Here is a 27,264-nt window from a genome sequence, read left to right as displayed (position 1 = left end):
AAGACTTCCAGCAATTATAATACTTAAGTCTCGCCCACATAAATTCTAATATCTTCTTCTCTTTCTTTTTTTCCAAATATTTCTAATTTGGTGAAAAGCGGGACTAGCTACTTCCTCATAGTATAAAAACTAGTAAAAAAAAAAAAAGAAAGATACTGGAATTATATGTGGCGAGACTTAAGTCTCACCCACATAAATTCTAATATCTTCTTTTCTTCTTTTTTTTTCAAATATTTCTAATTTGAAAAGTATTTTGGTGAGGAGTGTGATTTGAGATAGGGTGTGTTTTGTGAGTTTGTGTGTGGTTTGAGAAGGAAAGTTGTGGGTATTTATAGAAAATATAGGCTCGCTAATTCCTCGTAACTGGTTAACTCGTTAATTCCACGTAACCTAACTCGTCGTAAAAACGTCGTTAACGAAAACGCGGGCCTTTGTATTTCGTCGCTATTTCGTCGTAACTGAAAACGCGGGCCTCTGTAATTCCTCGTAAGTTTACGAGGAAATTACGAGGACAAGTAATCTTATATATATCCCGAGCGAGCTCGCTCCGTCTTTCCTCTCCACTTCCTCTCCACTTCCTCCCTAATTCGTAGCAATGGTAAGTCTCTCTAATTCCTCTCTAGTTTGATTAGTTTAGGATAGATTAGGTGGTTAGTATAGGGAATTTAGATAGGTTTACGGATCTTATTTAGTGTTGATTAGGTGGATAATGTTGGGAAGTATATGTTTACGAAAATTTAAAAAATTAAATTTTTTTCTCAGGTTCGAAAAGGTAGACTTACTGCCCATTACAGAGAGATGTTCGGAGAGCCGGGTAGTCGTTTAGACCCGTCGTCTTCTTCAGCTCCCGGTTCTTCGGGTCAGGAGACTGTCCCCGAGACTCAGTACACTCAGAGAGTCATTGGATCTCCTTCTTCTAGTGCACCATCGGTTCTTCACGTGCCTCCCCAGATGCCTCCTCCTCCTGTGCCTCCTACGATGCCGGCACCTCCGATGCCCGCGGCCGAGATTCATCCCGATTTGATGGTGCCTCCGAGTGCTCCTTACTCGCAGTACACCGTAGAGGACATTCTCCGTCTGCCAGGCAGAGAAGGTTTACCAGTCATCGACCCCGACCGACCGGACGGAACTTTATGGTATGTTTCATTATTTTTTTATTCTTTTTAAATTATTTTATAACTTTAAAAAATAATTTATATTTTAAATTTGTATTTTTCAGGTGGGGGATTGACGGATGTCTTGCATCGGACGTAACCGACACGATAAAAGGTTACTTCTCCATGGCACATCCGAACTGGAAAATGACGCCCCACTACGTCAGAAAGACGTGGTTCAAAATTTACGCTGTAAGTTCTATTAATTAAATATATATCTTTAAATTTTTTAATTATTTATATATATTTTTTTTTCTGAAAAACTAATTAGAAATTATTTTTTCCAACAGCAAAAATATAATTGGGCCTTCGGGATCACTGAGAGGGTGAGGAAGAAGTTTGAAGCGAAGGCGAAAGTTCGCTTGTTGGACACGGTCTCCAACTGGAAGGGTGACTGGATCGTGAAGGGGTATGAGCGTGGCAAACCCGCTGAGCTCACCACGGATGTCTGGGATGGCCTCATCCGATATTGGCGTCTTCCTGATTCCATTAGAATCGCCCAGTCTTGCTCTAACTCCCGTAACACAGTCGATGAGCACGGGAACGAGCCGATGCTTCACACTACGGGCCAAAAACCCCACGCTGGTGTCCGTTTGGAAATGGTAATTAAAAATTTAATTATATTAAATTTTTAGTATATTTTTATATATATATTCTAATTAACAACTTTCTTAAATGTTTTTTAGGTCAAAGAGACGGGAGAATTCCCGTCTCTTATGCAACTTTACGAGAGGACCCACAAGAACAAGGCGGGCCGATTTATAGATGGCAAGTCCGAGCAAATCTACAACCATTTGGCTGCTCGGGTTGAAGAACGCCAGACCCAGCTGACCCAACAGTCCACCGATGGATTACCCGTCACCTTATCCACACCTGAAGTGGATAAGCTTTACGAGGAGGTAAATTTTCTAAAATTTTAATTTTTTTAAATATTCATTTAATTTAACTTTAAATTTTTACTAACAAAATTTATTTTTTGTTTTTAAGGTTGTCCCTAAAAAAAAGGGACGGACGTTGGGGATTGGTTCCGTCAACGATGTTCCGAGAGCGACATCGTCTTATGTTCAGCGACGGGATGATGAAGTCTCTCAGCTGCGTAGGGAGTCCGAAGAGCTGCGTAGAGAGTCTACTCAGCTGCGTAGAGAGTCTACTCAGCTGCGATCTCGTATGGGTGGACTCGAGGGCTTCTTGGACGTTGTAGCGGCCACAAATCCGGAATGGGCGACTTTGTTGAGGACCATGCGACAAGAAAATCCTATCCCAGGCCAGTCACCGACCGACGACTCACATGCCGAGGCTGATGTTCAGGCGAGGAGTGATGAATTCTACGAGGCGATTAATTAACGACCACCCAAGTTCTTTTTAATTTCGGTTCTTGTATTATGAATTCAAAACTTATTTATATATAAAATATTTTGGTTTTGATTTTTTTAGAATTTTAATTTCATTAATAATTTAAATAATTTAAATTATATTTATAATTATAATTTTTTATATTTCTATAAAATAATGAAACGAAGTAAATTCGTAGCTAATTTTGCGGCTTCTTTACGTGGAAGCTTAACGTGGTTTTTACGAGGAAACGTTTGGAAATCTATCAAGGTTTTTACGTTTTCTTTACGTGGAAAGCTTTCAAGGTATTTACGTTAATTTTACGAGTATTTATTTACGTGGGTTTTACGAGGAAAGGTTTTCGTGGTAATTACGAGGAATGTTAGCGACGTCCTTACGAGGAATCTTTACGTGGTCTTTACGAGGAAAATTAGCGACGTCCTTACGAGGAATCTTTACGTGGTCTTTACGACGAAATATCCTCCTTCGCTTTTACGACGAAATTATTTCCTCGCTAACTTACGACGAATTAGCGAGGATATATGCGTTACGACAAACGTATAACGACGAAACGGGTTTCCTCGCTAATTCGTCGTAATACTGCTTTTACGACGAATTAGCGAGGAAAACTGCCCTCGTAAAACTTGTGTTTTCTTGTAGTGTCCGTATTTTTGAGTGTTTGGTTTTAAACAGTATTATGTTCTCTGGAAGGAAACTCTTTTTTTTATCATTTATGAATTATATTAGATAAGAAACCAACGTTTTCCACCACTTTATTAAGATTCCAACAACGAGGTTCAAGTTAGTGCCCCTTCAATACTACAGACTATATATGAAAGGAAACTCTTTTCCCAAAAATATTACAACCTAAGCTCCGGCCACCTAAAAACAAGTACCAACGCAAACTCTATTTCACTTCTACAAATTAACGAAATATAGTGAAAAGTAATTTTGATATGTACAAGACATGAGCACTACACCAGAAGACCTAGGGGCGGACTTCCTCAGAAAACCAAAGAGTCACAAGATTGTGTTTTCTGATTTGGAGTTTGGTTCTAGAGTGTCTAGGAATGATTATGTGTCTTCTTGCGGGAGCGATTATATTTGGGTTCAGAGCATCAGAACGCCATTGGAGCTAAGTTAATGGACTGAAGAAAGTTATGGGTGGAAGCTTGCGCACATGCTGTTCAAAACGAGAAGTTACCAATGCAAGTGGTGGATAAGTTGTCTGCTCTGAACATGTAAGAGCTTACAACTATGGTTCATCATCAAGAGGGGAAATATATGTCAGAGATCGCCCCAACTTCAAGATCAAGAAACACCAAAAACGACATAGGTGTTGTGACACAGATGATATGTTAGGAGTGAACCTAATCACCCCTTTGATATCTAAGAACCCAAGTTGCTTTGATGCCAATTAAGGCCCCTCTTCAAAGCTAAGAGAGTTTGTGAAAACAAACTAATAAAACAAAACAAGGGTTACTATAATTTTCTCTTCTTCTTTCATTCTCTTCCCAACTGATACTTAAATACAAAACTAAAGAAATAAACTAACTACGTGAAACATGAAACGTGGGTAAGAAGCAACACATCCTCAACTTAAGGAACCATGATCCCACTACATAAAAAGTAATATGGAAACTAATGGCCACGTTCACTTCTTTCTCAAATAGTATCTCATGACGATATAAGAGCACTGAGAGGCAAATTAGAGAATCGATGACTCACAAAGAATCAACCACAAAAGAAAAATAAAGGGAAACTGATGTAAGGATGATGCTAGGTGTTTCCAGAGTGTTCTTGAAGATTTAGTCTGGTAAAGAGAGAAGTGGAGGAGACGATAAGTAACTCAGGGACTTTGAACCATGGTTCTGTTAATGATGAATCTAAGTCTCCATCCACACAAAAAAAAGGAGCGTTAGAGAAGGCAGCAACAAGAAGAAAAAAAAAGTTTCATCTTTACTTATACTATTATCATTTTTTGCGTTAACATAATTACATCTTTCCACGATTTTAAAGCATCTGAAATAGTAATGTTTCATCTTCACCTTAAGTCTTTAATATTTTTTTTATGTAACTTTGTACTTAATGTACTAGATCAATCCTCAGTGTCGAATATATAGCAGGCAACAATCATTTTCGTGATAATTTTGTTTAATTTTAAACATCACATTACATTAATATAGTAGTAACCCTGCACCAAGTCTGATTCTCCATCCGATTGGGTATTTGAATCTTACGGCTTTGTTTTATATATGGTCTCGAGCACAATATCATGTTTCTTGCAGAGGCGTGCCTACAGTGTATTAAAAAAGGCATTCGCCTCAGGCCCCCGATTAACATGACTGTTTTTAGGGCCCCAAATTTTAAGATAATTTCTAGTATAGTAGTTTAGACTTATTTAAAAAAACATTTCTACGAAAATTAATTAACTCACTTTTTGAATTCATGTATTTTTTTCTATATGACATAATATAATATATTTACGTTATAAACTTATTCTTTTACAGTATTAGACTTGTGTATTTGGTGAAAATAATATATCATATTAGAAAATTGTTTTCATTACGATTGTAAATAAATTTATTTTTAAAACTTGCCTTATGCCCCTAAAACTCTTCGCACGGCACTGGTTTCTTGTGCGTGCATGGGTCCATGAATGGCCTGCGTGAGTCTCATGGTCCCATCTGTATATACCTTATGTTCACTTTTCCATTATCTGCTCAAAAAAATATACCCGCTTGCGGATAATAAGAGAGAAGCACAAGTTCTAAGTGAGTTCTTCTTTGCTTACACTTTTTTTTAAAGGAAATTATGTGCTTACACTTTCTCACAGTTTTTGGGTTCAGTTGTAATTTTTTTTACTATAGTTTTGTTTAATGTCATCTTTCAGAGGATTAACAAGCACTATATTATAAGCTTCTCTTTTCCGGATTCCAATTTCGAAAGCTTCACTCTGAACTCTTTCCTCCTTCATCATTCAGAAGGAAATCAAAACTAAAATGTTGGAGATGATGGGAAAGAGATGTTTGATTAGATAGGAATTATACACTCTCTTTCAATACAGCCACCAATGAAAAGATTAAAAAGTTTAGTTACTTTCTTCAGGTTTACTCTTCGAAGAGAAAAACAATTTTCTGAAACATTTATATGCAGTCTGGTTCATCTTAATATCCAAATTATTAATGGTTAAGCTACATTTAAGTTATTTGATATGAAACTCAACTAAAGTTCTGATAGAAATGTAATACTTTATTAATTTATACTATTAATTTATAATAATATCTTCAAATAGCATGAGCGAAATTTTCAATAATTGTTTTCATAAAAAGTTCAACAAATGCTAAATAATTTACAAAACATAATTAGTAAACCAGTAAAAACTAAAGATAATTTGATTATAAATTGAAAATCTAATATAAACTGAAACAAACATATATTATAAAACGTCATTATTGTTACATAATGTATACCATTTATTATTTATGACATTATTGAAATATTTATATATTACTTCTTATAATTTTATCACATTACACTTGATTTTCAATGGATTTTACTTGGAGGTGGTTGCATTAATTTATTATCTCGAAAGTTAGTTATTTTAATAATATTAAAATCTGATACTCTTAGAAATTAAAAAAATACTATTTATTCTTACTTTAGATTTTCTTCAACTATATCAAATAGAAAAGTATAAATCATTGCAATTTCATTAAAATTTTAATCTAATATTTTTGTGCTTTTTTTCTAACAAAAAAATGTTAGTTGTTTTTTCAACTCAAATCAATAAAATTTAATAAAATTAAAAATATAAATAAATTTATTATTTTCAGTATAAAATAAAATTCAAATATTTTATAAACTAAATTGTATTTTAATATAAAATAATTTTAGCGCAAACTCACCCACCCGTAGGGAGGGGGGGCAACCCCTAGTAATTTATGTAATCTAATTGCAATTTGTTTTTAATTCAAATATTTACATACGTATTTTTATGAGTCGATAAAATTAAAAAAAAAATATACAAACAGAAAAAAGAATGCACAGATCGGACGGTTAAACCATGACAGACCCTTAAACATGCCAGGGACGGGAGATAAATCTAGCTACAAAAGGCACAAAGGATCTCTCGTTCACATCCATAGACACGCCAGATCTAACCCTAATTTAGCGACAAAGTCTCCAATTTGTAACCATGCCCGAAGGCAAGAGCGAATATTTCTCCGGTAAGATCTCTCCATCTCCTACCCGATATTGTTTGTTTAGATTTAGATGCCATCTGATCCTTCTGCCATAGTTAACTAACCGGATTTAATCGTTTATGCCTTGTCCGTTTTGTCAAGGTAATTGGACACACGTCTTCTGGCTCACGGATGACTACCCAGTCCCTATTGATTTCAACATTGATGATATCCATGAAGCAATCAAAGAAGCTCTTCTTCGAATGGGTTTCGATAAGGTTCAGCCAATCCGGAAGTTTTGTGACAAAAACAAACGTGAGTTGTGCAACGCCCGATTCAGTCACTTAATTCCTCGTGACACTGTTCTCGTTTCTACTTATTATATGTCTTTAATCGAGATCTTTGTTGATATGCAGAGTGTGATGCTTCAGCTCCTCTCACAATGGTTAGGGAAATCCTTTTTCTAGCAGCATCGATGTGTGATGATCCAGTAAATTTAATTGTCATCGCAAAACAAAGCACACACCCTGAGGTTGACAGGGTTCTTCACTGTTTGGAATCCAGAAACAACCCTGTTCTCCTAGTACAGCTGCCTGATGACTTTTCTGTGGACTCACTGGTTGCTTCGACACACGATTTACGTGGAGGAAAGCCTCAAAGGCCAGAAAGTTATGTTTTTCCTTTAAATTTGGAAATTGGTTCTGGTTCTGGTTCTGACTCAGACTATGATTCTGATACTGCTACGGAGGAGTCTGCTTATAGGTGGAGGAAAAGAGTCACCTATAAGCTCTCATAGGGTTTCAGTGATTGTGATTGTATCTGGTTTTTTGTTTTCTGTCAAGAGTCTTTGGTATGTCTTTCATCTTTGTTCTGTTAAACTTTTTTTTGGCTTCAAATGATTTGCAGTTTTGTTCCCTTTTTCTAAACTCTGCTCGACCTACTGCTTTCTCCAATAATTTTTGGTTTCCTGCAATCAATATCTTTACAATAGAAGAAAACTAAGTATTAATCATCAATATGATCGATGCGCAGCATAAAACTTGAATGTGTTTGTATCTATATATCCTTTTCGAATATGTTCAGGTTCTTGAGTTTAGCAGGGCCCTCTTGGCTTTGAGATGGTAGACAGTGCACGTGTCTCTCGTTCTATTAAAATCACGAGCTGTAAATTTGAATATTATGCTTTGGTTCTCATAACGTTACTACTGTTTCTGGGTAAACAGTTTTTGTAAAATAAAATATTCAGCTTATAGGATGAGGATTGTTCACTCGTCAAACCTTTTCTGTAAGCAATATTAACTAACTCATATAAATTCTAAGAACCGATATAGACATTCTAGTACCATAAAAAAAGATTTTATTACGAATCAGAAGCAAGTCCTTGTGCTTATTTCTGAGACAAAGAACATAAATCTGCTGTTTAATTTGCGAAACATTCGGGCCTACTTAGAATTTAATCATTTGTTTACATTTGAACCACTTGATTTCAGTGGAGGTTTGGCTCTTTTTCCTATGGATGAATTTCTAGTTAATATTTTTTTTTAAATAATAGAATGATTGACATTAAAGTAGTCATTCATTAAATAAAAGTCTTTATGATGTTTGTTTATGGAGACCATGTACTAGTACGTAGAGAACAAGTTTGGGAACGTTTTACCCAATTCTCGACAACTAGAACTAGACCTTGGTTTATGATAGGAGATTTTAATGAAATCACTTGTCATAATGAAAAGAAAAGAGGAAACAACATTCTCACAACTCGTTTCTACCTTTTTCTGCTGATGCAAGGCGATTGTGGTATACTGGAGGACCATCATCTTCCCTGCCCCCACATCTCAAGAGACAATCTCATATGCCCTTCCTTAATCGCCTCGGTCTCTTCCTCTTTAATAAAACTTGAATGTCTGATTTACCCTTTTGTGTTTTCAAAATTATTATTTTCAAATAAAAAATCCTAAAATTTTGAAACTTTCGAAATTAAAAATTTCCAAATTTTCAAATTTTCAAAATTTTCAAACTTCCAATGTATATATACTTAGTTATAGTTTTACTTAGTTGTACTGAATTATACTTCATGATTTAGTTATACTTAGTTGTACTGAGTTTTATACTAGTTATACAAAGTGTTACTGAGTACTACTGAGTGTAGTTATATCAAGTTCTACTAAGTTATACCGAGTTTTACTAAGTTATATTGGTTATACTGCGTAATGCTGAGTACTTCTGAGTTAGTTATACCGAGTTCAACTGAGTTCTACTGGTTATACTGCGTACTACTAAGTAATACTGAGTTAGTTGTACCGAGTTCGACTGAAGTTAGTAATGCTGAGACTAAATACAGATCTGAAGATGAAGAACAAGAAGAACCATAAATTCAAAGCAACTAAGAATCTTCTTTGAACACAACTCTATCAAAGATAACTCATAATTCTCTTCAACATTCCCAAATCAAAAATCAACCAAAACAAAAAAAAAACCCTAGATCGAAGAACAACCCAAAACTTTTTATCAAATAAGGTTGCACTGTCGCCGTTCCAAACAGATCCGAAGCGCGAAAGGGAAGAAATCGCCATTGATGCCACTCCGTCACTTTCAACGGTTGTTCATGTCGTTTCCACCATATGTGGAGTTGCTGATGATGGTTTCATCATTGGTGGTACACATATCACCTGCGACGGATCTTAGAGAATAAAGAGAAAGAGAACAAGAGAAGAAAGAAGAATCACAAAAAAATAAAAAAAATAAAAGAATCGTAGGAAATAAAGAGAGATAAAGGATTAGATATGCTAGATTTTTCATTGATTTTGATTTCTCTGATCGTAAAATTTAACCTTGGTTCCTCACTAGTAGATATGCTAGCCTCTTTTCTTTAGCATTTATTGCATGAACAAAACCTGATTCGCCAACATCTTGTATTCTCAGTCTTGTATGACATATTTCTTCTCTCTCATCCATAAGGAGTATACTCCTTTTTGTTATAGTTATATAATTGGTTGCAACCAATTGCATATGGTCTCATTCTTCATTCCTCCAACCTTGGTCATATGTAGCTTTAAGTTTTTTAACAAAAAAACCAAAAAGGTTGTACTTTTTTGTTAATTTTTTTTTAGAAAACAAAAATAACAGACCTTGTAAAAACGACAGATAAAAATAGGCAGTTAAAGATCTGAGGGAACAAAACTTTAATGCCAGTCAAAAACTCTTCCATATAAATAGACTGATGACGTCAGTTAACCCATACATAACTCTTATTTTTCTTCATATTGAACTCATAAGCAACATAAAATGAATAACAATGATTGATGATGTGGCTAGAGTAATCATAATGGAAAAACATAATCACTTTAGAGATTGAACGAAGGTTAAAACATATAATATGATTTATTATCAAAGCAATGAATTTATCGATGCTATAATTATTACATTAACCATAACAAGAAAGTTGGAGAAATTACATGTTTACCACCTTTATGGTACCACTTTTCATTTTTACCACTACTAAGAAGACATTTTCAAAAATACCTTCTTCATTAAGTGGCAAAAACCTTTTCTGCCCTTGTTATTTATATATATAATAAATCATTATTTAAATAAAAAAAAAAATTAAAATTAAAAAAAATTAAAAATTAAAAAATTAAAAAATTAAAAAAATTAAAAAAAAAATTAAAAAGTAAAAAAAATATAAAATAAAAATATAAAATTTTTTTTATGTTTTCGAATTATACTTTTTCAAATTCGAACTTTTTATAAATATTTTTTTTTTGAAATTTTTTTTCAAATTTTTTTTTTTTTCAAATTACTTTTTGAAAAACGAAAATAATGTTTGAAACTATTTTTAAATTTTTTTATATATTTTAAGTATTTATTTATATATTTATTAGAATCTTAAATTTCACATTCCAAAAACCCTACCCACTCCTCAACTCTAAACCCTAAGTCTAGATTAGTTAACCCTAAGGGTATAATTGTCTTTTACTCTTCATTAAAAGTGAGAGTAAAAATGGTTAGTATAAACATGAAAAGTGGTATTATGAATGTGCTATTTGTGGCAATTTCCCTACTATTAAAGTAGATTGATATATTATCATGGGGAATTGCCACTAATACCACTTTCCTAATACCACTTTTCAACTTTACACTTTTCAATTTTACCATTAAAATTTTAATAGGTAAAAGACTATTGTACCCTAACTAATCAAAAGAAATGGAGAACCCATCATCGTCTCCAACCTGGCCAACGCCTCCGCTTATGAGTCCGTCGCCGCCGAATTGAGCTTGATGCTCATCGAGAATCGTCAATCCGCCATTGTTATATCCACCTCCATAGCTGTTCTCATCGGCTGCATCGTCATGCTCGTCTGGTGAAGATCTGATGGCTCCGGCAGCTCGTAACGTGTCGAGCAGCTTAAGCCTTTGGTGATCAAGCGCCTCCTCTTACGAGTCCGCCGCCGTATATTGACATCTTCGATTCGCCTCAGCTCATGTCTTCGCCTGCTCAGGTGAACTCATCCTTTCCAATTCCAATCCCTAGATGATGGATCTCACGCCAATGACGAGTTCTCCACGAAGCTAACAGAATTTACAAGCTCAAACGAACAAGACGATCTCTCTCCCAACACCTAAGAAACGCTAACAAAGGTAAGAGGATAATAGATGGTGATTTTCGTCTCTTTCTGTAATTGTAGGTTGGTATATCAAATTCGATCAATTTCTAGGAAGGAAGACGAAGTTTTGAAGTTTTTCTCATGAAGTTTTCAAATCTCAAATTTATAAGACCTTATAAATTGGGTCCTTTGGAATCTTACTGTTGATCTGTTAGCAATCAAAAGACATAGAACTTAACATATATTTAAATCATGAGAAATTAATAATTTAAGATTAAGATTATTCCATGATTTCTTCTTCTCTTGGTTGATATGTTAATGTTGCAGGAAATTACAAAGGTGTGGTATGAGCTTTTGGATTTAAGGGATGCTGTGGAGAATATGTGTGATGATATGCATATCAAGTACCTCACTTTCTTGAGGTAATACAATGATACCATTTGTAGTTTGACTAGCAAAGTTTAGTATATGCAGTATATGAGGTGGAAGGTTGGTGTTTTGGTAGTGTAATGTTCTGTTTGGTACTATATGAGATTCATTTTTTATGTCTTGTTTGTGTATAATATCTATAGAAGCAGTGGAGATGGAGCATGAGTTTGTTGAGTTACCAAAGCATATTATTTTTGAATCTTGTTTTTGGAAGTGAGTGATGATGCGTATGAACAACATGTGATTGGCTTGCGCTCAAATTTTGAAGATCGACGAGGTTGGTGAGCTGTTTGAAGAAGCAAGAGGAACTCTGAACAAAAATGTGGTTTGTATGATCAAAGAATTAAATATTTATAACTATTTATAAAAATTTCAGAGTTGGCTTCTTTATACATCCTTCTCTTTCATCTTCTTCAGACATTTCTTATACTAAACCAATTGTATATCCTCTTACGAGTTGCATAGTTGAAGAGATTAGTTCGACATGTAAATGAGTGTGGTTCCAATCGTTTCTTTTATAGAAGAATGAGATATGGAGAAGCCTTGATATTCTCAGATCATGTTAGTAACAACTAACAAAAACTGAGTTTTGCAAGTACAAACTCTATTGGAGCTAGATTCAAATGATTTACAAAGCTTTATAAATTAGTTTATAAATATTTATAATTAACTTATAGACTGCAGTAGATATTTTATAAAGTATTACAAATCTATTTATAAACCTATATGAATCAATTTATACATTCTTGTAAATCAAAATAAAATATCCCAAGTCTACTGATTGCTTGAAGAGCTCATCAACTTGGTGCTCCCCAATCCGCCATGGCTCTATGATGATGATGCCTTCTACTCCTCTTGCTTGGCGGTTTGATTCAGCTGAATTCACACTCAAAGAAGACTATAACGACTTCTTTCTGAATGTATGTTTCTTAATGTCTCAAGAAGCATTCATCCTTCAGATTAAGTACTAGTAACAAGCAACTATCTTTTAACAATGCTTCATTTGTCATACACTCTACACCTGATTTCATGAAATAAAAAGTTGTAACACTTCAAAAAACCACAAACCTGATTCTTCTGATATGTTTTTTGGCTGAATAGATATTTCTCTAACAGCTTAAAAAGACTCTCTAAACTATTTATAAATCTTTTGATAAAGTCTTATAAAACCTTTATATTTTTTTTAAACCCTATACAAACTCTTAAAAACCCATTAAAATCTTTTATAAACCCTTATAAATCTTTTTTTTTTGTCAACATTCTTTTCATTTAAGCCTCATGGGCTGAAATTATGGGCACAAGTCTTTCGTCTTAAAGCCCAACACTTTGATACACAAGATTAAATTCATAAAAATAAAGAACACGTGCATGTTTAAAAAGAGATGATGATACGTGGCAGATTCTGAGGCACATGCGGACAGCAAACAATGCTCCACCGCTTCAGACCCCACCGCTTCAGCTCCACGAACGAAGAAACCTCCTTTGTCGGACTTACAAATCTTATATGTCTTTATAAATGGTTTATAGACTCCTACAAATAATATTACATACCCTTATAAATTATTTTATAATGGTGTATCAATTTTATAAATTATTTTTATAAACCCTTATAAATTATTTATATACCTTTATAACCCGTTATAAACTATTATACAAACCATTATAAGTTGTTTTATAAAGCTTTCTAAATGGTTATAGACTCTTTTAATTGATTTATAAACCTATACAACTCTTATAATACCCCTTATAAATTGAATATATGCTTTCATAACATTTTTTATAAACTTTTATAAATAGTTTATAAATTGCTTTTATAAATAGTTTTTAAATTTATAAATTATTTACATTCATCAATAATCATAGATCTACCCCCATTGGTTGATCTGAGAAAGTGAACCATAGATCTTAGAGACTCTTACAAATAATTTATAAACATTTATAAATCGCTTATAAACTTACAAAAATGTTTTATAAACTTTTGTAAATGATTTATAAACTCTTATTTGCCCTTTAAATTTCTTTTCTCTTCACTTTTATCTTCTTTCATGTGTTATTGCTTTATATCATAATATACTGCAAAAAGTAAATCCACAAAATTTTGTTCCCATTAACTTTTCTTCTTTTTATATCCTTGTTGAACTAATTGTACAACACTGTCAAAATTTATGTCATTAAGATCTGAATGCGTTGGGGTCACCAAATGTTTGTATTCCTTAGAGAATCCAAACATTGTATTAACCAAAAGATGTAACAAATAATAAACAAGTTTTATAAGTCTCCCAAATCTCTAATTTACAAATTTATAAACCCATATAAAACTACATTTATAATCTTTTATAAAATGCTTCACATTATTGACCAAGACACCGATTGGATAATCACTTTTGGATTGTCTAGTGGATCTGTTCCAGCTTCATAAATCCTCAGATGAATCACGAAGATGTGCAAAATTCATTGCTATCTAACTGCCTGACGAAATAAAAAGATAATGTTAACTTTTAATCGTGTAAAGATACCTTATCCAAGCATAATGTTCATGTATTTTGGTAACAGTCTTACAAAGAATATAGGATAACACAACACAAGACTTCTCATGTTCACACGTTTATATGTTGTTCTATAGATATATACGATGAACTCTTGTTTAAGAACTTCTTTTATAACACCTTGTTTAATAAGACTTTCTAAATGGTTATAGACTCTTATAATTGATTTAAAGACCTCCGGTTGATTTCTTAACATGTATATACCTATATAAACCTTGAAAATAATTTACATACACTTTAAAATTATTTTATTAACTCTTATAGATTGTTTAATAAGTCTTTCTAAATGGTTATAGACTCTTATAATTGATTTAAAGACTTCCAATTGATTTCTAAACATGTATATGCATATATAAACCTTATAATTATATACATACCCCTTATAAATTATTTATAAACATTTATAATTTTTGTAATAAACATTTATATATAGTTTATATACTTTATAAATTGTTTTATAAGCCTTTCTAAATGGTTATAGACTCTTATAATTGATTTAAAGACCTCCAATTGATTTATAAACATGTATATACCTATATAAACCTTATAAATTATATACATTCCCCTTATGAATTATTTATAAACTTTTATAATTTTTGTAATAAACATTTATAAATAGTTTATATACTTTATAAACTGTTTTATCAGCCTTTATAATAGGTTTATAAAATTCATAAAAAATTAAATAAAATTTTATAAATGATCTATAAACTCTTATTAAGTATTTATATATCCTTATAACCCTTATAAATTATTTTACAAACTCTTATAAATGATTTTTATAAGTCATCATTAATTATTCGAGACTCTTATAAATTATTTAAGAGACTTTCTAATTGATTCCTAAACCTATAAACCATATAAATTGTATACATACCCCTTATAAATTGTTTATATAATTTCATTATGTTTTTATAAACAGTTAAAATGGTTTATAGACTTTATTAATTGTTCTATAAACCTTTATAAATGGTTTAGATACTCTTACAAATAATTTATAAACCTTTATAAATAGCTTATAAACTTTACAAACCGTTTTATAAATGATTTACAAACTCTTATTTGCTTTTCAGCTTTCTTTTTTCTTCATTTTTATCTTCTTTCATGTGTTATTTTCCTATATCATATGTTGCAAAAAGTATATCTACAAATCCTTGTTCCCATTAAATTTTCTTCATTTTATATCTTTGTTGAACTAATTGTACAGCACTGTTAAAATCTATTTCATCAAGATCAGGATGTGTTGGGGTCACCAAATGTTTGTATTCATCAGGAAATCCAAGCATTGTATTAACCATAAGAAGTAATAAAGAATAAACAACGTTTTATAAGTCTCTACAAACTTCTAATTTATAAACCCTTATAAAACTACATTTATAATCTTTTATAAAATGCTTCACATTATTGACCAAGACACCGATTGGATAATCACTTTTAGATTGTCTAGTGGTTCTGTTCTAGCTTCATCAATCCTCGGACGCAATCTCAAAGATGTGCAAAATTCATTGCTATCTAACTGCAAGACGAAATAAAAAGATGATGTTAACTTTTAATCATGGTCTAAAGATACTTTATCCAAGCATAATGTTCATGTATTTTGGTAACAGTCTTACAAAGAATATAGGATAATAAAAGACAAGACTTCTCAAATTCACACATTTATATGTTTTTTATAGACATATATGATCAACTCTTGTTTACAAACTTCTTTATAAAACTTTGTAAAGCATGGAGTTGTACTATCAACAATATCTTAAAACCCAGATTTATAAGAGGTTCTAATTCTTTAAAATACAATGTTCACTATCCGAAAATATTTCTCCTAACCAGAACTATTCAAATGACAAGTCTAAATCAATCTTATTTGTTTTTTGAATAACAGAGGAAAGAAAATCCTAAAATTACTTGAACCCAGATTTATAAAGGTTTATAATTTTTTGAAAACTCAATGTTCACTATCGAAACTCTTTCTCTTAGATCGACCTGTTGTAAACCAACCTTCGTTGACTTTTTTTTTTATAACAGAAAGAACAAATCCAAAATATTACTTGAATCGAACAAAAAAAAAACACAAATTAGAAACATACCAGTGTGAATCGTGGAGAGGAGCCAACATCTTTGAGGTTTTGAATCGTGATTCTCGTAATTGCTTATCACCAGATACGTGAGAGAGAGTGACGATGGAACTCAACGGAGACGACGACGTACGGATCTCGACGGAGATGACGACAGATCTCAACGAAGAGAGAAGAAGGATCTCAACGGGGACAGATATGATGGATCTCGAAAAGAAGGACGGTGGATCCGACGGAGAGAGACGGTGGATCCAAACGGAGAGAGAAGAAGGATCACGACGGTAGAGAAGAAGGAGACGATAGATTGAAGATAAGGTAAGGTTAGTTTAGTCTTTTACACATTAATGAATGTGGTATTTATGAAAATGTCCTTTGAGTGGTGGTGGTATAAATGAAAAGTGGTATCAAGAAAAGTGTATAAGTAAAATTTCCCCTATTATCATTATGTCAAAAACTTTGATAATTTTCTCAATTGTTGTGCTCGATTTAAAATTACACATTAAGAAATATAATCTCCTATAAATACAGCCCAAATATACATATTTTCATATAATATTATATTAAAGGAAACAATACCCGCGCTTTCAAAGTACAAAATAAAACTGAAGTACAAAATAATACTTGTCTTTTCAAGTGGATTTTTACAGATTTTTATTTATTTTACTAATTTTAACTAGTTCATTTATTGTTTTCATTTAAGTATTTTATTACATCTTTTACATTCTTGTTCACTCTTCTAAACTACATTATTAATTATATTTACCATAACAATTCGATGTTATTTATTTTACGTATTAACCATAATAATATCACGTGTTTAAATGAAATGGCTCCATTAATGACAAGAATTTAAACCGGTTAACACAATTGTTTTTATTTGGTTACATAATCAGTTAGACATTAACATTCAAGTATACGTTCCAATAAAGATCATTTTTTACGGGTATCGGGTTTTGGATTTTAAAATTAAACTATGTTTGGTTATTATAAATTTTTGGAAATGAATCAATTTGGATTCATTTGGGTCCGGATATCCTTCTTTGAGTGAACCTATGTTGCTGCTGGCTCCAATGTAGCTTGTATGGTTGATCTCATGAGTTGGTGGTCCAGCTACTGACTTGAGGTCCTCATCATTCCCTCCCTCTTCAAAAGGTTTTGTCCTCAAAACCAATTTACCTGCACCAAGATAGAGCAAGTTAGGGTCTTACCTTGGTATATGGACAGTTTTGTGATGCATTGTCCATATGGTGGTTCTTCTTTAATCAGTAGGGAAGCTATGACCCCTTTCCATGGTAGGTCTATGCTTTCCCTTGGCAAGAACGTGGTCTCCTTTTTGAAATCTCCTATTTCACACTTGGTTTCTCCATTGACCACTGCTTGGGTGTAAGGTTGTGAGTTTGGTTCTGGATGCTTCTCCATTGTACCTATACCTGAATCATCACTTATGGGCAAGAGCAAGTGTTTCATACTTGAAGTGGAGGATTCAAAAAAATAGTATTGAGTAATATTTAGAGCTTCACTTACCTGGTTATCTTGCATTGATTCAGCTTCGGTATTTGCTACCTCTAAAGCATGATCAGCTGGTGTAGAGGTCTCTAGGATAGATTGCTCATTATTCTCTTGTTGTTGAGCTTCTGGACGTGTCTCCTCATTACCTCGACCTTCATAAACATTCTGGACAGAGTACAAGTGCATCATCCCAGTGTTTTGATAGTTAAGATTAATCACATTAAGTTCAGAAATCACCTTGTCATTAGTTGGGACTTGAGAATTTTCAAGTGTTGAACTTGCTTGCGCAGCAAGGTTGGGTTCTTGTTCCTTGATTTCCATGTTAGTACCTGAAATGTTTTTAACCTTTTGGGCACTAGACAGGTGTGTTAAGACAGTCATGGAATTACTAGAAACAGAATTAGATCCAGCTTTAATCAAGTTGATAAGATCATCAAACTTTTTATCTATTCTAGTAAAGGAATCACTTACCTCCAAGTTGGTTTCTCTTGCTTCACGTAGTGCCATCTTCACAGCTCGTTTTGTGGGGCAATCTTTTGCAAGATGACCTTGGCCTTGACACCTATAACAAATAACCTCAGGTGGTTTTAAAAATTTAGAGTACTCACCTTGGTTGTGCTTTACATGAGGTGTATGCACTGGTTTTGAGCTTTGCCTCTGGTTTGCCGGCTGCAAGACTTGGGGTTGTACTACTCTCTTTGTAGACACCTTCTGAGCGTGTTGTGTAGGGATGTAAGTTGCAAATATATCCCTCATGACCCCTATGAATTGCTCCCAAGTGCGTATAGGAGGCTCTTGAAATTGTTCCCTATACTTCTCTTCTCTTTTCCAATACCGTTGAGCCTTTTCAGTGAGCTGTCCTAGACCATAGGACAAGTATTCTCCTTTTGGAATTGAGTTGCACTTGAAGTACCTTTCCATGTCCTCTTCCCACTGAAGATAGTTTCTAGGGTCTTCACCTTTTCCTGAAAACTTATACAAACGAAACTGATCATATGAATTATAGTGAGAAGTTAAAGTTACCTCACGCTCATGTAGTTGTCTCGGTTTCAGTTTAACAAAACGTTTAGGACAGGTTCTAGGGGGTAATCTCCTCATCTCGACATGCTCATACATCAGCTCTTTGACATATTCCCAGTGTGGGGTTGGTTCCTTGAAGTAGATGCGACATTCTTCCTCTTGAAGCCACCATTGGTAAGCTTCTCCTACAAGGGTGTCTAAGGCTATGGACAGCTTCTTATGTTCAGGAACTTTGTACTCCCAAAAATAATTTTCCATGTCTTCCTCCCATCTGGAGTAGTTCTCTTTTCCTGAACAAGACACAAGTGTTTTGGTGAAAACTGTCGGACTATAGTCATAAAATTTATCAGTAAATTTTAACCAAGGTTTAGAATAGCTCTTGTTGATGGTATGGTTCTTGTAGCGGTCTTGTGGCTTGGAATCAAGCTCCCCACGACATGGTTCTTCCTCATATCCATCTTCAGCACTTGACTCTCTACACTGGTAGTCTTCTTCAGAGCCATCTCCACAGTTTTGATCTTCCCATGAGTATCCCGGTTCTTCACCCCAATCAACTTCAGAAATATTGTACTCATCAGCTTCTTCTTCAGTCGCCATGTCTACCAAGTTAAGGATTAAATATCTCAAGAAGATGATGAAAGTATTCTGAATCAAGTGATTAAACAAGAAAACGTGACTAGCAAAGTTAAAGGAAAGAAGAAGAAAAAAATACTAAACACTAAACAAAATGGGCAATTTCTGATTTCCTCTTTTTTTTTTTTTTAATAAAGTTTGCAAGTAAACAAAAATCTTTTGGAAAGGAATAAGTTTGGGTTGACCAGAAGAAGGAAAACTTTCAAAAACTCCACCAAAATTTGGAAACTCGGATATTAACTTAATTCTAACAGCTTTTATGTTTTTTTAAGATATGGATCTAAGAAACAATTAAATCGACAGGATGAAGAACAAATGAAGAACACAACTTTTTATGGGGTTTTAATATTTTTTGACAGAAATAAAGAACTAAATGCAACAAATGACAAACAATTTTATTTTTATGGTTTTATGAAATAGAAACAAGATAAACAAGATGCAACACAAACAAATATGACTTTTTATAGGTTTTATATGATTATGCAAAACAAAACTAAATGAAAAACAAAAGGCAAAACAAAATTAAAAGAGATAAAGGTTGGATGAACACAACCTGGGGATAGGAGCTTTAAGCTCTGATACCAAAAATGATACAAGCCTAAGCTAACAAAGGTTAGATCACAAGGCAACAAGAGTTGTCAAGCTTGAATGGGTCGATTGTCGCCACAAAGGGTTGCGGAAATATCCCTTTGATAAGACCAGAAGCCTGCGCCTATGTGAATCCACACAAAGACAGAGACCTACACTTGTATCCTAGAATGAATCCACAAACTAAGGAGACAAGAAAACGGACAAGAAATCTAAAGGAATCCACCTAAAGACTAATTGAACAAAACAAAGACAAACTTTGTAAACTGAATAATACTTTATTAATTTCGTGCAAGGGTGATTTACAAATGAGACTTAGCTCAGTTTAAATAGAAAAGAACACAAATGCCTAAAAGAATAACTTGGAAAGAAATAATAAGTGAAAAACTAGCCGTTGGACTAAGTTGGTGCAGAATCTGTTCATGTATGGAAGTTTTCTTCTCTCCTTGTATCTTGTGAGTTTGGGCAGAAAGAAATGCATCCTTGGGATCTCCTTGATGTCTGGATAGTCTCTAAGTCGTGCCTGAACAGAAGGGGAAAGAGCCGTTGGTCTTCAATAACTCCAAGTGTGAATGCATCCATGTAAGGTAAGTTGACAAATAAGGGATTCGTCTTGATCCTGTGGCTACTGGTGCATGGTAGAAACTCTCCAACTGCTCTTAGATATAATGAATAATCTCCTGGTTTCCACACGTGAGTTTGAGTTGCACACTCCTTAAGCAAAGAATTACTTTCCTTAATTTGAACCAGTTCGGATGCAGTGTAGATAGTCTGACTTGTAACGGGCATATCTCCTAAACCATTACTCCTTTTGGTATGAAACCAATTCGCTGCGTGCTCTGCTTGCTTTTAGAATCTGTAGCAACTAGTTTCAAAGTTAAATTCCTCATGGTTGCAAAGATATCCTTCTTTGAGTGAACCTATGTTGCTTCTGGCTCCAATGTAGCTTGTATGGTTGATCTCATGAGTTGGTGGTCCAGCTACTGACTTAATATGGTAAGACCATTTGGTTTTGGTCTTGGCTAACCCATAGTCACTAAACCATTTGACATCCCTACCTGTAACCCTTGGACCAATGATGGAGAAGGTAACACTGACCGCAGAAAGATACGGGAAAGGGAGAAGAGAACAGCCCTGAAAGGAAGTGATCATTCTCCTTTCTTCTCAAAGCCTCAGTCTCTCCACAAGATCCTTCTCAAGATTGCACAGATTCCTTGAGAAGATCTGAGACTTCTTTTTCATTTTGATCCTCAAAAAATTTATTTTGTATGCATGTTTAGAACTGATACATAGATGATAGTATTATACTAATTGAAGATAAAAAGTGGTTGAATACACAAATGGCCCTGTGTTTGTAGATACATATAGAGGAAGAAGAATGAACAACAAGATGAAGACTGAGAGACGAGAAAGGGGTCTATGGATAAGTAGAACACTCTTTTATTATTCCAAGTCTAAAATGCCAAAATTGGAAAGAAGGATTTTAACATTGTCGACAAGGTCTGAGCCTGTCGCATACTTTGTAATCTGTAAGCAACCCGACTGCGAAACCAAACATAGCCCACCTGCAAACAAAACACACAGAGAGACATCTCATGTCTAGGAAGTGCCAACTAATTCTTGAATCAACCACAGTTTCTGTGTGTGGTCATTAGTTTCTGTGTGTGGTCATTAGTAACGAAATGAATACATTCAGAACTTGTATGGGTCATACTCATCTCGCTCTATATCTAATCTAGCAAATTCACAGAACAAAATAGGACCACCATGACACAACACAACAAACTTTTAAGCTCTCTGTTATATGTCTGAATTTCAATATTATGCTGCAAATAAAGAAACATCAACACTAGAAAGAGCCAGTATGATCAAACTCTTCTCTCTATATATCTAAATATCTGATCTATTTGAGTTACTAGCAAATCCACAGAGCAAATAGGGACAAACAAAGCAATCAAAATTCAAGAAATGAGATCATAAGATGAAGTAAAAGGAGGAAGTACCTTCCATTGGAGATCTCGTTTTTGGGTTGGAAACCAAAGAAGGGACCTTGAGCAGCAGCTTCAAGCTTCTTCTGCTTAAAGTATTCTTGAAGCCTTTTAGCCTTCTGTCTCTGAAACTCCACCGTAACTACACTCTTACCATCAACAGCCACAGCGGTGGAGAAGAAGAAGAGGAGGAGGAACAGGTTTTTGCGGAAGTGAAGGCTCCCGGAGAGTAGGAGGAGCAGAGGGCCTTCGGCCTGAGAACATCTAATCATAAAGACACATGGCTTACTCGTAGAGAATCAGAAAGACGACGAAGTTGTAGAAGAAGAAGGATTAAGAATCCTGATACATTGAATCGGCGAAGCCACTGACATCTTTATTTCGTTAATGGGTTTCTTTAGTTGAAGCAACTGTTGTGTATAGTCTATGGTAATCTCTGTATGGATGAGACATGGCCAAGTCTCAGCTTTATTATAAACGGATTTTGGTTACCGGTACCTTTGGAAATAATCCCATGCGCATGAACGTAACTATACACTATCACTTGAACAAAATGATTATGACTGGAATACATTGGCAACTAAAACATGGAAACTGAAGAATTAACACTTGAAATCCTTTTTTTTTGTTGAATTTTCAACTCCAAAAGTTGTTGTGTGGATTTTTTTTTATCATTACAGGACAGAGGGTTCCATAGACAGATGATGTTACATTGAATAACCTCTATAACACAGCACAAATTGGACAAATCATCAAGTGGTAGGTACACATCTAAAAGTTCCTCTTATCCAAAACTATACGCATCTCTTTAGCCATATATATATATATATGTCAAAGGTGCACAAGAAGTTGGCCAGAAACAGAGCGCATCTATCTCAACATTCAACAATATGAGCTGTGCCAATGAAAGCCCTTTTGTGTCTGAAAACATGCCTTTAGCTTCTTCTTGATCGAAGATCTGGTCACATGATTGTGCACATACAGCTTTTTCTATTTCCATGATGCAACTCATCATCCAATCCATCCACTTCACTGCATATTCATTCAGAGCAAAATAGAACCTTAAGAGGAGCAACGTTGGTACTTGGTATGACAAGTGGAAAAGAAAATAAAGACAAAACGTGAATGATAATAACAAGTACAACACAGCTTCTTAAGAAGAAAGAAAACTGTTGTGTATAAACATCACCAGTCTACATAAGGGAAAACTAAGAGTAGCATGTATTCAAAGAATGAACAAGTTCAATATATTTCTTTATTCCATTGAACTGCTGCTTATTCATGATCTAGAGTGTACTACAAAGATTGGAGAGTAATTTCAGAAGAAAAAGGAATCCACACATACCTAGGCTCAAACTCTCTGACCTCAGCAATCTCAATACCACAAGTGTCAGGCCACTGGACTTTCCTTCTGTCAGCATGATTCAACACACCATTATCTCTACTCACATCATCATCAGCAAGAAGAGCATCGCTAAATGATCTTTTCTTGAGGCTGCTCTTAAGTGCAAACCTATTACTACAACATTCATAGTCCACACTCTGTTGGGCACCATCCCTCTTGTCAGAAGGGAAATCGTGTGGTTGGGAAGGATTGTCGGGTCTATCAGATTTGCGACCAAAGCATGTAAGGGAAGTGCAGAGCCATTTCTTAGAAGAATCTAATTGAAACTTGGTATCGGTTTCTTCGACTACCAAATGATAATGTCTCCACGGGGATACTATTACAGGTTTGGGTTCATCCTTGTGGCCTAGTAGAAGAAGGGCTAAACCGTTGCTGTACCCAGAAGCTGATGAAGAGAAGAAGCCTCCACCTTCTGCTGCAAATAACATCTGTGAATAATGCTCATTTACACATCCAAAAACCAGTGTTTCTTCTTCTTCTTCCTAATCTGGTATGGTATGAAGTAAAACGAGATTTACAGCCACTCTAATTCATATTTGGAAGGAAATAGTTAAAAAACAAAAAGAAGGGCAAACAAAAGTGTGAAAATATGTATCAAATGGCGAAAAAGGGAGGAGACTCACGTTTCACTTGAGGATCTGAGATGCCCGGAGAGTATGCCGGCGTAAGCGTGGAGAGAGAGAGAGAGAGAGAGAGAGAGATTTTCTTTTTTTGATGATTTTTGCTTTGGCGATGAGTCAGACTCATAAGTAAAGAAGCGGCGCGTGAGTGGGACCCGTTTTGATATACTACAAATCATGTTAGAAACCGACCAGACATCGTATAGTCTGCAATTTTCGATGATTGATAACTAAATCTGCTCTCTATTATATGATGATGACTTTTCCGAATCAATTCAAAAATCACTTTGGAGATGTTGAAATGTCGGAACTTGCAACTCTTTTTCTCCTATCTAAACATTTGGAGTAGGCCAGCCAATCAATCATATTCATTAAATTTTGATCATGGAGGAGGGATTATATTGAAAACTTAGGCTTTAAAGGGTAAAAGCAGTTCAAGCAGAACAGATCATGCAGATCAAGCAGGACAAGTGCAGATCAAACGGAACAAGTGCAGATCAAGTGGATCATGCAGGAGAAAACCAGATCAAATAATTTATTATAACTTATGAATGACAAAATCAGTTTAAAACTATATATCATATATTTAAACAATAAAAATGACACTTAGATATCTAAACAAATATCTTAGATGTTACAGGATCGGCCAAAATACCTGTAAATATTTTATAAGATATTTATACTTCTTTTATTTTTTTATTTATAAAAATAAAAAATTATATAACAAAAAAAATAAGTAGAGAATGATAATTTTGTATTGTTAAAGTTGTAAATAAAATAAAATAAAAATATTGTATTCATAAAACTAGATAAATATATTTTTAAAGTTACGTGTTGTAACAAAGTTATTTATTGACCAAACAAAAAAAAAAAAAGCAGATCAACACCACCAATGTTGGCGGGTGAGATATGTCCTTTTTCCACAAAAAGACAAAAAATATTGAACTGCATGCAGATCTCCTGCTTGAACTGCTTTTGTAAACAGAAAATGATGAATGGTGAATGCAGTGCGGAAGAACTGCATGTGCAGGAGATCTGCACTTGTCCCGCTCCTCCATTCGGACACTTAGACTTTCGTTGTTTGCCAAAATTGCAAACCAGTTGGGTGACCCGGTTAGATTCTCCTCGACAAAAGCTAGTAGTTTCCAATCATGTAATGCTTGCCATGTTTGAGTGTCTTCTACAGTGTTCTCTAGCTCTACGTTCTTTTTTTTTTTGTATTTGGTGCGAACAAATGCGAACTAAACATGAATAAAGTTTGTGGAGGCACCCTAGTTAAGCTTGGGCAAAACAACCGGAACCGAAGAACCGAACCAAAACCGAACTGAAATACCCGAAACTGGAACTGGACCAATACCTTCAAATATCCGAATGGTTCATATATTTTTATATCTGAAATAACCAAACCAAACCAGAACCAAACCGAGAACCGAACGGATACCCGAATATATAAAATATTAATCTTATACATATAACATATTAAATATATATATTTTTAATTTAAAATTCTATTAAAAGTATCTGAAAATAGTTGAGGATAACTAAATTATTATAAAGTATTCGAACTACCCAAAAGTATCTTAAACTATCTGGATAGTTGTATCTGAAATATCCAAAGTAATCTGAATTATCCAAAAAATTTATCTAAATCATCCTAATTATTTGATATTTTACACTTAATAACCGATATTTTATCCAAATTATCTGAACTACCTATGGGAACCGAAATTCGCACTGTCGATTTTCGTTTAAATAAGAAAAGTAGGAGAACCCTAGTTTCCCAGAGGTCCCAGATATCTGCTAATACCACACGCTAAGTAACCAGAACACGAGATAACGACGAAAAAGTATAAAAATCGTAAAAAGAGAGCAAAGAGAAGTCTTATTCCGAATTTGCGTATGAGCGTTTACAACAAGGTATAAGCCTGTCGGCGAGATTCCTAGTTCTAGCAACCCTAAGACGGCTAAACCTAATTGAGTCGCAGCTCGAAATAACGAAAACAGAAAGTTGCCTAAACTGCTTTAAGTGCTAGATTTGCTGTGAAAAAGTTTTCCACATCCCTCTCGCCTAGGACTCCTTATATACTCGTTCCTAGGTCGGTTTATGCTTTTTCCCGTCCGCCCTTAAGCCGTCATAGCCTAAAAATAGAGATATTTCATTTTTCCCGATCTTCGTAATTATCTTCGAAAACTTCATATTTATCCGCGGAAACTTGACATTTATCTTTCCTTGCGAACCAAGCATAAACCGCCATACGGATTATGGGCTGTTGGTTAAGAAATTGTAAGTGGGCTTCGAGTCACGTCTTAGGTCTCTTTGGGCCGTCTTTTGACTCGAAACGTTTATTACGGTTTCTTCGATAAAAACAAACTTTCCGCGGTTTTTTTTCGTAAAGTTTGATCGATGACTTCGAGTGACGAGAAACATGAAATGGTTCAGCTACGGTCTTCGGGAGATAGCATTAAAGAGTAGACGAGAATGCATGGATTCGCGTCGTATCGACATTTTGAGAAAGCTCGATCGCTTCGTAACGATCGAAACGTGCATGTGCTCGGTCACTACGTAGTGACCAAGCTTGGTTCCAAGCTCGATCGCTATGTAGCGACCGAGCAGTACGCGTGCTTGGTCGTACGTAGCGATAGAGCTTGGCTCGAGCTCGGTCGCTACGTAGCGACCGAGCTGTGTGCATACTTGGTCGCTGTGTATCGATCGAGCTTGGCTTTTCTGCGGTCCGATTGCCATACTCGAGCTTGTCCGCGGCCGATTTGGATACATGTCAGTTGCCTTCGGACAATCGGTATTTAGTGGTTCGATTGAGATTTGAACAAGATTTTACCGCAAGGCTCTTCGTAAGATATCTTTACGAAGATTACTTTTCGTAAAAAACATTCATGCTGATTTTTACGGACTTTCAGACATTGATTCCATCGTGACCAATTTTGACCCCAACACTACCCGAACTATCCGAATCCGAACCGGATCCAAATGAGAACCAAAATTTTCCGTGTATTTTTTGGTTCCTACATTTACTATTCGAACCAAACCAAACCCGAAACTATATGAACTGAACCGAACCGAAAATAGGTCAACTAGTAAATGGATCCTCTAACCCCCTATCCGAACTACCCGAAACCCAAAATACCCGAACCGAACCGATACCCGAAATGCCCAGGCCT

The 27,264-nt window shown here is 34.6% G+C and overlaps 3 protein-coding genes and 1 pseudogene across 5 annotated transcripts; 1 reads left to right on the top strand and 3 right to left on the bottom strand.

The window, feature by feature from the left end:
- Positions 1 to 6,262: 6,262 nt before the first annotated feature.
- LOC103868859 lies at positions 6,263 to 7,643 on the top strand. The gene is made up of 3 exons (XM_009146914.3): positions 6,263 to 6,715; positions 6,833 to 6,985; positions 7,087 to 7,643. The coding sequence occupies exons 1-3, from the start codon at positions 6,685 to 6,687 to the stop codon at positions 7,464 to 7,466; spliced, it is 564 nt and encodes a 187-aa protein (XP_009145162.1). The 5' UTR covers positions 6,263 to 6,684; the 3' UTR covers positions 7,467 to 7,643.
- A 3,934-nt stretch (positions 7,644 to 11,577) lies between these two features.
- LOC117134074 lies at positions 11,578 to 19,510 on the bottom strand. The gene is made up of 2 exons (XM_033291652.1): positions 17,533 to 19,510; positions 11,578 to 17,500 (listed from the first exon to the last, which is right to left on the bottom strand). The coding sequence occupies exons 1-2, from the start codon at positions 19,448 to 19,450 to the stop codon at positions 17,262 to 17,264; spliced, it is 2,157 nt and encodes a 718-aa protein (XP_033147543.1). The 5' UTR covers positions 19,451 to 19,510; the 3' UTR covers positions 11,578 to 17,261.
- Positions 19,511 to 19,755: 245 nt separating this feature from the next.
- Positions 19,756 to 22,436, bottom strand: LOC103868857 (annotated as a pseudogene).
- LOC103868856 lies at positions 21,386 to 25,837 on the bottom strand. 3 transcript variants are annotated; one of them, XM_009146911.3, is made up of 4 exons: positions 24,091 to 25,837; positions 23,408 to 23,992; positions 22,078 to 23,094; positions 21,386 to 21,639 (listed from the first exon to the last, which is right to left on the bottom strand). In XM_009146911.3, the coding sequence occupies exons 2-3, from the start codon at positions 23,893 to 23,895 to the stop codon at positions 23,025 to 23,027; spliced, it is 558 nt and encodes a 185-aa protein (XP_009145159.1). In that variant the 5' UTR covers positions 23,896 to 23,992; positions 24,091 to 25,837; the 3' UTR covers positions 21,386 to 21,639; positions 22,078 to 23,024. The 3 variants fall into 3 exon arrangements, with proteins under 3 accessions (XP_009145159.1, XP_009145158.1, XP_033147550.1); XM_009146910.3 differs by having other exon boundaries at positions 23,408 to 23,954; positions 24,091 to 25,828; XM_033291659.1 differs by lacking the exon at positions 24,091 to 25,837 and having other exon boundaries at positions 23,408 to 24,076.
- Positions 25,838 to 27,264: the final 1,427 nt, after the last annotated feature.

Source organism: Brassica rapa, chromosome A05 (assembly GCF_000309985.2).
Source record: "Brassica rapa cultivar Chiifu-401-42 chromosome A05, CAAS_Brap_v3.01, whole genome shotgun sequence".
Lineage (NCBI taxonomy): Eukaryota > Viridiplantae > Streptophyta > Magnoliopsida > Brassicales > Brassicaceae > Brassica > Brassica rapa.
The sequence above is the reverse complement of the archived record's forward strand: the minus strand, read 5'-3'. Positions and strand labels throughout refer to the sequence as shown.